This window comes from Heptranchias perlo, chromosome 9 (assembly GCF_035084215.1).
Source record: "Heptranchias perlo isolate sHepPer1 chromosome 9, sHepPer1.hap1, whole genome shotgun sequence".
Taxonomy (NCBI): Eukaryota; Metazoa; Chordata; class Chondrichthyes; order Hexanchiformes; family Hexanchidae; genus Heptranchias; species Heptranchias perlo.
Genome location: NC_090333.1, coordinates 45,087,320 through 45,100,655, shown reverse-complemented (window position 1 = coordinate 45,100,655; position 13,336 = coordinate 45,087,320). Strand labels below are relative to the sequence as shown.

General features: G+C 40.1%; 1 protein-coding gene across 1 annotated transcript in view; it reads right to left on the bottom strand.

Annotated features, from left to right (window-relative positions):
* Nucleotides 1-13,336, bottom strand: part of scp2a (sterol carrier protein 2a) — a 101,153-nt gene that overhangs the window by 68,381 nt on the left and 19,436 nt on the right. Inside the window, exons 8-11 of the mRNA XM_067990309.1 lie at nt 8,468-8,554; nt 7,953-8,103; nt 2,627-2,774; nt 887-994 (exon numbers count right to left, since the gene is read on the bottom strand). Coding sequence (XP_067846410.1) covers nt 887-994; nt 2,627-2,774; nt 7,953-8,103; nt 8,468-8,554 — 494 coding nt within the window. The remainder of the gene's footprint in view (nt 1-886; nt 995-2,626; nt 2,775-7,952; nt 8,104-8,467; nt 8,555-13,336) is intronic.

Here is a 13,336-nt window from a genome sequence, read left to right as displayed (position 1 = left end):
CTTTCCCAAATTTCTCCTTATCCTAGCTGCCAGGAGAAGGTGGTGGTAGGTTTTCTCCTTGAATCACTGTAGTCGTTGTGGTGAAGATGCTCTCACAAAAGGTGTTAGGTATGGAATTCCAGGATACTGACCCAGCAACAATGAAGGAACACCAATACATGTCCAGTTCAGGATAGTGTGTGATTTGGAGAAGATGGAGTTCCCCAACATTGCTGCTCATGTCCAGTTCTACAGCTGTAAAGGAACAGAGAACCCACAGAGATGGTTTTCCAAGGCTCCTCTGGAGCCAGCAATGAAACCAACAGTGAATTTAAGCAGTCACCATGAGCTAGTTTTTCTAGTCATGGTTGGGCTGATGCTCTTCTCACCAAAATAGACCAGCAATGTTGATGCAGGGCTATAGACATTCTTCAGCCGTCGGAGAAAGTGTATAGCCAGTCAATTAAAGTCACAATTACGACTTTTAAATAGCTTGCACAAACAGTTGTCCCGCTTTTGCTATCAGTACAATAGAATCCCTCCTATATAAATGGGATTGCTTCCACAATGCTAAGGATCCAGGCACATTGCAGAACCATTTCACATATAAGTGCTTCTGCAATATAAAAGGGAGCATCAGCTATTGATTTGCATTTGTTTTATCTCTGAATTGCATTGTGTTGTGCTGAAATAACATGTAGGGTGCAGGATCAACCTACTGTGACCTGCTTCGAGGTTCCCTCCAATTCTGTTCTGTAGCTCACATTAGGATGTCTATGGACATAGCCTCAGGAGACTATCTCTGATTTCCTTCCTTCCATGCATATTATTGTGGGTTAATCACTCTCGAATAGCAAGCAATGTTGCAACACAGACCAATGTGTGGAATATTTGTATACAGTAGTACCTGTAGCGCCTAATGGATGTCCTTTTGATATCAGTCCACCACTTGGATTCACCACCCATTTTCCACCATATGTATTATCTCCTTTTTCAATCAACTCTCCAGCTTTACCTAGAAGAGCAAATACCAATCAGCAAATGAAACTCAATATAAAAATGTGAAAGAGATTTAGGAGACCAGTGTACTTGATGGACAATTATATGAATTCTGACATTTTTTCTACATTTTTGTGATTCTAACAAAGTAGTAAATACTTCTAATTTTCAGTCTCAATTTTGGTAGAATCTGAAAGTATTTCTTCAACTTCCATCCAAAATGTCTTCCCTTATCCTTCTCTCCTGCAGGTAGTGATTCATGCTGATATGCAATTGCACAAGTGAACTCTGGTACCTCATCCAAATGACCAATCTTTATGAGTCTAGATGGTGAATGCTGTCATGCTATTTAATTGTGGGAACCATCATAGCTAAGACAAATCCTGTCCTCAACATCTACATATATGCATTTTCTAATACAAGTCACTGAGCAGCAATCAGGAGTGCAAATTCTGGCTGAATTTTCCTGTTCCTTTGTGAGAGGAAAATGGACCTAATCATTACAACCTCACCACTATTCAGACTGAGATTGGCTAACTCAGTACCGAGCTTGGATTGAATCAAGGATTTCTAGTCTGTATGTTTCAGTTCCATACCATGTGATGTAAATTACCCATTGAGGAATCAGGAAAGCTATGAATGGAAAATTCTATAGACACATAAGGTAATTACCTTTCTCTTAGAAAGTTTATCAACAGGAAGATTAGTGGTGCAGCTGGTTAGCACACTGATTTCACTTCTGGAAATAGAGTTTGAATCTACTTAGATTGATGGGATGAAGGTCACTTGCATTTGATGGCTGCAAATGCTCTGTGTGAAATTCTTTAAGCCAGTTCCAACCACATTCCAAATGGGTGCATCTGCACAGCACGTACCCCAAGCATAATTCTGTCAAGTTAGCACAAAATCAGCAATTCTACTTAAAAAGGCCAAATGGAAGCAGGTATAGGATAGAGTGATGCCGCCCTCGTGCAATGGGGCAGAGGGTGCTCATGTAAGATTTGGGTTAAAGCTTATTGTTGGGATAGAGTAGAAGGAGGTAATGCAGATTTTAGATCAATGACGTTAGGGGAACACTTAAAGAACCTTCCCTAAAGAGGTTACATTATTGAGCAGAGTCCATGATGGAGCATGTTGCACACGCTGTGCAAGGAGAAGGATATGATGGGAGAAATGGTTTTTACGTTACATACTTTTACATTTCTGAATTTAAACTCTTATTTAGCCAGTTCTAAGCAAATATCCTACCTGAAGAAAATGTACAATAACAAGGCTTATAGCCAACCAGTCCCTCTAACTTGAGCAACACAGGCTCCAAAAGCTATAGATGTTCACATTCCTGCTACTGTAACAGAGATGGGGGTCAAGAATCCAAGACAAAGGTATAAAGAATATACAGAAAAGAATAAATACGCCAAGTAACATTAGTACCTATAAGTCACAAAGCCTGAAGAGTGGGTTATAGCATACCAATAACAGGAAGCATTATATTTCTTAATAAACCTCCAATCACATTACTCATTCAGCTTATAACTCCCTTTCTTATGGACATATTGGCTTGTGGGAGGAATAACTCATTAATGGGACCATCACAAGTAAAGTTACAATACAAATAGGCATTTAATAATTAACCTTAACCAATAATTACCTTCAGAACAAAGCCCAAGAGCTTCGTAAGTAATGAGCTCATTAGCTGAGAAGCAGTCGTGAAGCTCAATGACATCCACATCAGTAGGTTTGAGACCAGCTTTCTGAAAACATTTTCTTGCTGCCTCTTTGGTCATGTCGAACCCAACCTGCAAAGTGAAAATAAGCACAGGTCTCTAATTTTCTCCCTTCCTCTCCTGAATGTATTGCTCTGTGCTAAGGTACTGATGCATGTGTCAGTAGCCATACAGCAACTTTGCCCAACTGGCTACTCTTCAAGTGTGATCCAAGACAAGGAGCATAAGGCTATTTAACTGTAAGGGCATCACCAACAAGCTTGATCCTGTCCTTGCCCAAGGTACATGCATGTACACCATCTATGGATGCAGCTCCCTGCTTTTAGATGTGTTTATGTTTTTAACGTGAGGTCTCACATATACTCACGTGAAAATCTCACATAGGATTTATATAGAATTAACAGCACAGAGACAGGCCATTCGACCCAACTGGTCTTTGCCGGTGTTTATGCTCCACATGAGCCTCCTCCCAACCTACTTCATCTAACCCTATCAGCATACTAACAATTTTAGACAAGATTATTTTCAAAGAGTTACATCGGGTAAATTTGATTCATAATAAATCAGGCACCTATTCCTGGACTGACTCATTCTTACCCTTAAAATACTGCAGGTGGTTCAGTGAACCCAGGATTTAGCTCCACAAGTGCTTGCATAGTGAATGAAGAAACCTAAAACTATATTTATCTCTCTTATATAAAGCCCATCCCATTTATCTGATGTCACTTTACTTAGCCATGTGTTGTTGCAATTAGGATATTCATAAATTATGTTTGATCATATAATAATATGATGGTAATTTGTAGATAAACCTACAATTTAGGAATAAAGATACATCTTGCTGGCAAAGAAATAATCTATACCTGTGTCCAAATGAGAGAGAGTTAAAGTCAGTCATTATTATAATGTATATGTTCCAGATAATAATCTGCCCTTTGTCATTAGGTCTAAAATTTTAAGTACAGCAGATGTTTTTATATTCTGGAGTCCAATGCCATCCATCTGTAATCTTGAGAAGCTTTACTAGGTTTGTGCCTATCAAGAAAATTAATTTCACTAATGTTTCATTAAACTAAAAATTCCTATTTTCATTAAAAAAGTTTATGGATAATGTAAGGATTTACCAATTTCATAATATCATAGTAGGTACAGCACAGGAGGCGAACAACTTCTCCAGTCTCTCCACATAACTGAAGTCCCTCATCCCTGGCACCATTCTAGCAAATCTCTTCGGCACCCTCTCTAAGGTCTTGACATCCTTCCTAAAGTTTGGTGGCCAAAATTGAACACAATACTCCAGCTGAGGCCTAATCAGGGTTTTATAAAGGTTTAGCATAACTTCCTTGTTTTTGTACTCTACGCCTTGATTAATAAAGCCCAGGATCCCATATGCTTTTTTTTTTAAAAAAACAGCTTTCTCAACTTGTCCAGCCACCTTCAAAGATTTGTATATGTCTACCCCCAGGTCTCTGTTCCTGCACCCCCTTTAAAATTGTACCATTTAGTTTATATTGCCTCTCCTCAATCTTCCTACCAAAATGCATCACTTCACACTTCTCGGCATTAAATTTCATCTGCCACGTGTCTGCCCATTTCACCAGTCTATGTCTTCCTGAAATCTGTTACTACCCTCCACATTGTTTACTACATTGCGAAGTTTTGTGTCATCTACAAACTTTGAAATTATACCCTCTATAACCAAGTCCAGGTCCTTAATATATATGAATAAAAGCAGTGGTCCTAATACTGACCCCTGGAGAACACCACTATATACTTCCCTCCAGTATGAAAAACAACCGTTCACCACTACTCTCTGCTTTCTGTCCCTTAGCCAACTTTGTAACCACACTGCCTCTGTCCCTTTAATCCCATGGGGTTTAATTTTGCTAACGAGTCTATTATGTGGTACTTTATCAAATGCCTTTTGAAAGTCCATATACACAACACCAACTGCACTACCCTCATCAACCCTCTTCGTTACTTCAACAAAAGAACTCAATCGAGTTAGTCAAACATGATTTTCCTTTAACAAATTCTTACTGACTTCTCATTTATTAGCCCACACTTTTCCAAGTGCCAATTAATTCTGTCCCAGGTTATTGTCTCTAAAAATTTCATAAACATTATTGAATAGAAAAATGTGGATTTTGCTTTTAATACAAAAAGTGTTCCCATTTTGACATCTCTGGTGGACCAGCATGCAGTTAATCAGGTGCCAATGTTTGGGTGCATCTATGTAATTTTGGTGATGTGTACAGAACAGTATCTGACCATCGTAAGGAGCAGTGTTCCATTACTGTTTCATTTCCCTATGTCCTGTCTACCAATGACTCTCTTTCAGGACTGGTTGTCAGCTCCTACACCAGCATTGAAGTTACCCATGATAAATGAGCTTGTCCTTTCCAGGAACCAGTGAGTTGACATGCTCTAGATAGTCACTGAATTCATGTTTGGTTTCATCGGCGTTGGCCAAGGTTGGTATATAGACACTAATAATATGTATGTCACCATTATTAGAGACAACAAAATATATTATCCTCAATATGTTAAATTTGATACGTGGGAGCACGATGCATTGAAATCTCATAATAAGTACCTGCAACAACAGCAATTTGCATTTATAAAGCACTTTTAATGTAGAAAAGAGTCCCAAAAGGCTTCACAGAGACATATTAAAAGAAAATGGATGCCGAGCCAAAGAAGGACATAGGAAGAGGGATGACCAAAAACTTAATCAAAAAGAGATGAGTTTTAAGGTGGATCTTGGATAACCGGTGCTCCCAGACCTCCTTCCACTGTTCACAATCCCTGGGATCTTCCTCCCAGTGCTCCCAGAACCTGTTAACTCCTCCTCTCCCCTATCCCCGCCACCTCCATCCCATATTCCAAGACCCCCTCTTTCATTAGCCCCAAACCCATGATAATCGTCCCACAACTGCCACATTCCACCCTCCCCCTACCAGACTCCTGACAGTCCCATTGCTCCCAAAATCATTACCCCCTCCAAATGTTCCCAGAGCCCAGGACTCTGGAAATTGTAGACTCCCCTCTCCCACTTCGCAGTATGCTGCAACCTTCCTGCCAACTTGCAACCTCAGACATCTTGTGTCTTGGATTTAAAAAAATAGATTACATCCGAGCACATTGCTACACAAATGTAACAATCCTCCTCAAGGCACAGATTTTCAACTTTGACTAAAATACAAACACTAATCACCTAATTCTAGCCCAAAAATACTTGCACTCCTAGAACACTGCATAATAAAAACATAATTTTACTTATTCAAATCACTGCAAATCAGTTGCCCTGGTGATATGTTCTGAAACAATGTAACCTTTAACTCACTATGACCCCCGAGAGATTGCTAATTTATAAGGACTGTGCTTCTTGTCCTCTTGTTGAGTCATTACCATGACGCACTGGGTGCATCACTCTCCTCCTTTTAATATATTACTATTATGCAGTTGAAATCAATAGTACTATGGAAGTCAAACCTACAGACCACCACTCCATAGCACTATACAATGCTTTTACTTGCTGGAAGCAGCTAAGAAGGACAACATTGGACTTTTAACTACTTGACAAGTTTGGCAGTGATGCCCAATACAGCTCAGCTTTTCTATGCTGTATGGATTGTACAGCTGCAATGTTCATTTTTCTTCATGGCAGGACATCCCCAACTAATGGCCTGCACAGGAATTGAACATAACCTCACAGGCAGGTGAGGAAAATGGAGTTATTATTATTATTGTATCAGTCTACAAATTCTTCGTCCCCCTGCATTCTCAGAATAAAAAAAATCAAAGCTCATCGCACCATCTTCTGCTGTAACTCAACTTTTCCCAAGGTCACAAAGCTACAGTCAACTCCTGCACTCTTCCCTTCCTCCTACCATTTTCTTCTGTGCTACTCTTTACAACCTTGGTGATGTTCTGCACTATTGGTCTTCTCCTTCACCAAGGTTTCTCAATAATACCACACACCGTCAATGCATTTTCTATTTGAGGTGCATCACTCCTTCCAAAAAAAATAACAATCTCAAATTCACCAAGATCCTATTTCTTCTTTTATAGATGTCACACACAATGAATGTAACTTAAAGAATTATAACCTGTTTATGCATACACAGGAAAAAAAATAAAAAATTGGTAGTAACAAAATTCTGGAAATGTGCTAATTAGCAAGATAGGTTGATGATTTGGGTAGCATCCTGATGAAAGATTCTATCCTTAACCGATCTTTTCCTTTCAATAACTGACTGAATTGTGTATTCAAGAATTTCATTTATGGTTTGTAAGTTCATTTTCATTTTTCCTAATTGCAATCTGTCTTTACAACACACACAATGTTATTATCAATGAGCTGAGCTACAATGCAGTTGGTATCACTATTTCCCAGTTGGGTAATTAGTGGCTGGAGGTATTGTTACCGGGTAGAATCACTCAGCCATGCATGTTCTGGAGGATCCTGAGTTCAGGTACAGCTCTTAAACGCTGGGACCAATTTTTGTTCCTGGCAGGAATGGGGTTATAGAGTGGGGAAAATACCTGCTTCTCTGTTTCCACTGCCATTTCCATCTAGTCCTGCAAGTGGGTGGCTCGAGCTCCTGCCTGCTTCAGACAGAGCTATGAAAATCAGGGTCCTATGATGTACAAAGGACCCCAAAGCAATTTTCAGGTACCAATGGGCAGAGCTTGCGCCATGACCACTCTGCCTATTGATACTTGATGTAGAGTGGCCTAATTGTTGGCCCTTAAAGGGACTGCTGCAGCCCACTCAAAAAAAACAGCAAGTAAGAGTTTTAAAAATGATTTGTGAGGTGTCACAATGCTCCACCTGGCCCCACAAAAATCTTCCCACCCGCTGCCAGTCCTTCAGTGTACCCCCCTCTATAAAAAGAGTCCACTTCTGGCTCGGCTCCGCAGAGGAGCCGACAGATTTCCTGTTCCAGGCTGGAAGCTTGCCGAGATTGTTCAAAAGAGGCCCGACCATGAAAATGGTTTGGGCCTTGCACCGATTCCATCAAACGGGTGTCGGGCTCACAGTACCCACCTCCTGTCCGAAAGAATCAGGCACATGAAAATTCATCCCTGTGTCTTTAAAACCAAAAATCACGTCACCAGCCTGATTACAGGCAAACAAAACAAATTTAATTGAAAACCTTAAAGGTTGTCCAAGTTGAACATGTCAGGCTCTGCCATTTTACAAAGGTCACACACAATTCACATGGTTTAAACTGAAAATCTTACCGCCTTTATACAGCTGTTTTCTTGAAAGCTACTGGCCATATCAGTTATCATTTCCTGGGCAAGGATTTCGACTGCTTTGGACTCCAGGCCATGTCTCCGTACAAACTTCTCACTCGCCAGGACTGCTGCTCCTGCACCATTAGATGTTGGGCTATTTGGAAAAATATTTCACAAAATACGCCAAAAAGAAAAGCTTCACTACTTATTCTAATCTTATTGATTACAATATGTGCATCAAACAAATTTTTAAAAAGTGCTTCGCTCCACCTCAATTTTCTCCCATCCAGTCCTGAATCGTGCTAGTGTAACAATTAGCAGGTGTTGGCAGCTCTCCAGTACCTCAAGCAAATAATCATTCTTTACTTGTGACCATGGACAATAGTATCAAAGCATGTAGGACGGAAACACACACCATATTTTTAGCATTGGTCTCCTGGTTAAACTGCATTTGAAAAGTTTTTTTTAAAAAAACAAAATGTGCGCAGCCAGCGAATTGAAGAATACCCCGTTCTTACCAGCACTGCAGGAGAGTCAGGAATTCAAAGATCTGACGAGACTTCATCACCTGGTCAAGACTGAACTCCTCTTGGAACTGGGAATATCTAAACAAATGAACTGCAATTAATTATATTTCAGAATGGGATGAACTAAACAAACTATGATGATCCACTTTTATACATTATACCAAGTTTATAACAATCTTGTTACACTGGGGGGCTTCTTCTATTTTCACCTAAAATTAAAATTTTCAGCTTTAGACAGGTCCACCAAAGTAAGGCTGCTGCAGTTGTGGAATATATTTTCAAAAATTTGTATGTACATTCAGTTTATCTTATTACTATCTGTTTCCTCCTACTTTTGCCCCACCTATGGCACGATACCTTAACTCCTAGGTTGAATGGGCCCAAGCAAAGAAACAACCAATGATTCCTATGTTTCTGGAACTAGTAGGGAGGGAATGGGAGAAAAGAGAAAGGGATTTATTGTCTGTGGAGGACAGGAGACTAGGAGTCAATCATTAAGATAAGATGATGGACAAGTATTCTGTCATTTTGTTTTGGGGATCAGTGTCTTTTATGCAGAACTTTCCTTCAGGACAATAACTTATAAAGTATAGTCCAAATTAGGGTGAAATGTACATGGTTTCTAGAAAGAGCAGACTTGATAAGAAAACATGGAAAAAAAAGACAATTTGGCTCATGTTCTTCTGGGTGGCTTTTATTAAAGCCAGAGCCAGTAGCAGAACTACTTTCATGACAGTAGCTTGTTATGTTCTTAAAGCCCCAAACTTGAACTGAACTTGAGAGCAACTCCCGCTAATCAAAAAGTGTTTCCATGTATTCCTAATCTCTTCTGCAATTAACTGCTCATAAACTTTAAAAATGACCAAAAGATTTCTTAGTAAACTTCTTTGACAGTTAGGAGTGACTAAAGGGGAAGGTGCAGCTTGCCATGTTGGATAGAGAGAGGCGGGGTATTCTCTGCTTGGGTAACAAGCTAAATTGAAGAGTGCACAGAACTCTGGCTCCAGAATCTCAGCTACACTATAATAAAATAATCTAGCGTTACCATTGCATGCTGGCGAGTTTGTGTGCACTCACACATTTCATATCAAAAATAATTATTCAATACACAAAAACGCAATCGATATTTATTTGTCATAATTGCTTCATACACACAAAACATCAATATTTCAAACTTTTCCAGGTCACACAAAGATAAAACCAAAAAGATTAAAGGTTCAGATGAGGTACTTTGCTTAATCCTTTGACTACAGAACTCTGCAGAGAGAAAAATATATATACATAAAATCTATAAAACTAATCCTGCAAAATCACAAGTGGGGAGGATAATGGAAGTGATCAGAAGATTACAAATGGTTTAGTGATATATTTTCTACCCTTACAGGGCAGTCACCATTCTATATCTTTCTCTGCTAAAGGGGCGAGGGATAAACCCGGCAATCACAGACCAGTCAGCACAATGTCGGTTGTAAGGAAACTTTTAGAGACAATAATCCGGGGCAAAATTAATTGGCACTTGGAAAAGTATGAGCTAATAAATGAGAAGTCAGCACGGATTTGTTAAAGGAAAATCGTGCTAGATTAACTTGATTGAGTTCTTTGACGAAGTAACGGAGAAGGTTGATAAGGGTAATGCGATTGCTGTTGTGTATATGGACTATCAAAAGGCATTTGATAAAGTCCCACAACATAGACTTGTTAGCAAAATTAAAGCACATGGGATTAAAGGGACAGTGGCAGCATGGATACAAAATTGGCTAAGGGACAGAAAGCAGAGAGTAGTGGTGAACGGTTGTTTTTCAGACTGGAGGGAAGTGTACAGTGGTGTTCCCCAGGGGGTCAGTATTGGGACCACTGCTTTTTTTAAATATATATTAATGATCTGGTCTTGGGTATAGTGGGCTTAATTTCAAAGTGTGCAGATGACACAAAACTCGGAAATGGAGTAAACAATGTGGAGGATAGTAACAGACTTCAGGAGGACATAGACAGACTGATGAAATGGGCAGACACATGGCAGATGAAATTTAATGCAGAGAAGTGTGAAGTGATACATTTTGGTAGGAAGAATGAGGAGAGGCAATATAAACTAAATGATTCAATTTTAAAGGGGGTGCAAATACACAAATCTTTGCAGATGGCAGGACAAGTTGAGAAAGCTGTTAAAAAAGTACATGGGACTCTGGGCTTTATTAATAGAGGCATAGAATACAAAAGCAAGGAAGTTATGCCAAACTTTTATAAAACATTGGTTAGGCCTCAACTGGAGTATTCTGGGCACTGCACTTTACGAAGAATGTCAAGGCCTTACAGAGGGTGCAGAAGAGATTTACTTGAATAGTGCCAGGGATGAAGGACTTCAGAAGGTTAAGGGTAGATTTGATAGAGGTGTTCAAAATTATGATGGGTTTTGATAGAGAAAATAAGGAGAAACTATTTCCAGTGGCAGAAGGGTCAGTACTCAGGACACAGATTTAAGTTGATCATCAAAAGAGCCAGAGGCGACATGAGGAAACATTTTTTTTACACTGCGAGTTGTAATGATCTGGAATGCACTGCCTGCAAAGGGTGGTGGAAGCAGATTCAGTAGTAACTATTAGAAGGGAATTGGATAAATACTTGAAAATTGCAGGGCTATGGGGAAAGAGCAGGGTAATGGGAACAAATGGGATACTCTTGCAAAGAGCCGGCACAGGTATGATGGGCTGAATGGCCTCCTTCTATGCTGTACCTACTATGATAAGGAAGAACAGACTGGGCCAATGACCTGACTACAAGCAGCATCAATGTCGTTCCACAATCCCCAAATTGGAGACACAGCTCAAGTAGAATTAGTAACTGTGTTTTTCCTCCCCACCTTCCCTTAAAAATCCTTTATAAAATGTTAAATTTAATTTTGGAAATACCAAGGTTCATCATACAATTTCCTACTTTGGCTCAAAAAAACTTTTAAAAACTAATTATTATCGGATCGGAGAGAATAAAGAGCAAGGTAAGAAAATCAAAAGTAAGAACATCAGCACAAGGGAAGGAGCTGATTGGTGAGTATTACATAGAAACATAGAAAATAGGAGCAAGAGTGGGCCATTCGGCCCTTCGGGCTTGCTCCGCCATTCAGAGTGATCTCGGTACCCTTTTTCCCCATATCCCTTGATCCCTTTAGCATTAAGAAATAGAGAGTAAGATGAAGCAGAAAAAATGGGCATATGACAGATGTCAAGTGAGAACCAGGCTGAATATAGAAAGTTCAGAGGGAAAGTGAAAAAGGAAATAAGAAGGGCAAAGAGAGAGTATGAGAATAGACTGGCAGCCAACATAAAAGAGAATCCAAAAGTCTTCTATAGCAACGTAAACAGTAATTGGGTAGTAAGGAGGGGTGGGACCGATTAGGGACCAAAAAGGAGATCTATTCATGGAGGCAAAGGCCATGGCCGAGGTACTAAATGAGTACTTTGCATCTGTCTTTACCAAGGAAGAAGATGCTGCCAAAGTCACAGTAAAAGAGGACGTAGTTGAGATACTGGATGGGCTAAAAATTGATAAAGGAGGTACTAGAAAGGCTAGCTGCACTTAAAGTAGATAAGTCACCCGGTCTGGATGGGATGCATCCTAGGTTGCTGAGGGAAGTAAGGGTGGAAATTACGGAGGTACTGGCCATAATCTTCCAAAAATCCCTAGATACGGGGGTGGTGCCAGAGGACTGGAGAATTGCAAATGTTACACCCTTGTTCAAAAAAGGGTGTAAGGATGAACCCAGCAAACTATAGGCCAGTCAGTTTAACCTCGGTGGTGAGGAAACTTTTAGAAACAATAGTCCGGGACAGAATTAACAGTCTCTTGGTGTGGATTGATTAGGGAAAGCCAGCATGGATTTGTTAAAGGCAAATCGTGTTTAACTAACTTGAGAGTTTTTTGATGAGGTAACAGACAGGGTAGATGACAGCAATGCAGTTGATGTGGTGTATATGGACTTTCAAAAGGCGGTTGATAAAGTGCCACATGGTAGGCTTATCATCGAGATTGTGGCCCATGGAATAAAGGGGGCAGTAGCAGCATGGATACAGAACTGGCTAAGTAACAAAGCAGAGAGTAGAGGTGAATGGTTGTTTATGGACTGGAGGGAGGTGTACAGTGGTGCTCCCCAGGGGTCGGTACTAGGACCACTGTTTTTTTTGATATATATTAATGACTTGGACTTGGGTGTACAGGGCACAATTTCAAAATTTGCAGATGACACAAAACTTGGAAATGTAGTGAACAGTGAGGAAGATAGTGATAGACTTCAGGAGGATATAGACAGGCTGGTGGCATGAGTGGGCACATGGCAGATGAAATTTAACGCAGAAAAATGCGAGGAGATACATTTCGGTAGGAAGAATGAGGAGAGGCAATATAAACCAAAGGAAACAATTTTAAAAGGGTTACAAGAACAGAGATCTGGGGTGTACGTACACAAATTGTTGAAGGTGGCAGGGCAGATTGAGAAAGCAGTTAAAAAAGCCTACAGTGTCCAGGTCTTTATAAATAGAGGTATAGTGTACAAAAGCAAGGAACTCAAGATGAACTTTTATAAAACACTGGTTCGGCTGCAACTGGAGTATTGTGTCCAGTTCTGGGCACTGCCCATTAGGAAAGATGTGAAGGCCTCAGAGAGGGTGCAGAAGAGATTTACTAGAATGATTCCAGGGATGAGGGACTTCAGTTACACGGATAGACTGGAGAAGCTGGGGTTGTTCTTCTTACAGCAGACAAGGTTGAGAGGAGATTTGATAGAGGTATTCAAAATCATGAAGGGTCTAGGCAGAGTAGATAGAGAGAAGCTGTTCCCATTGACAGAAGGGTCAAGAACCAGAGGGCATA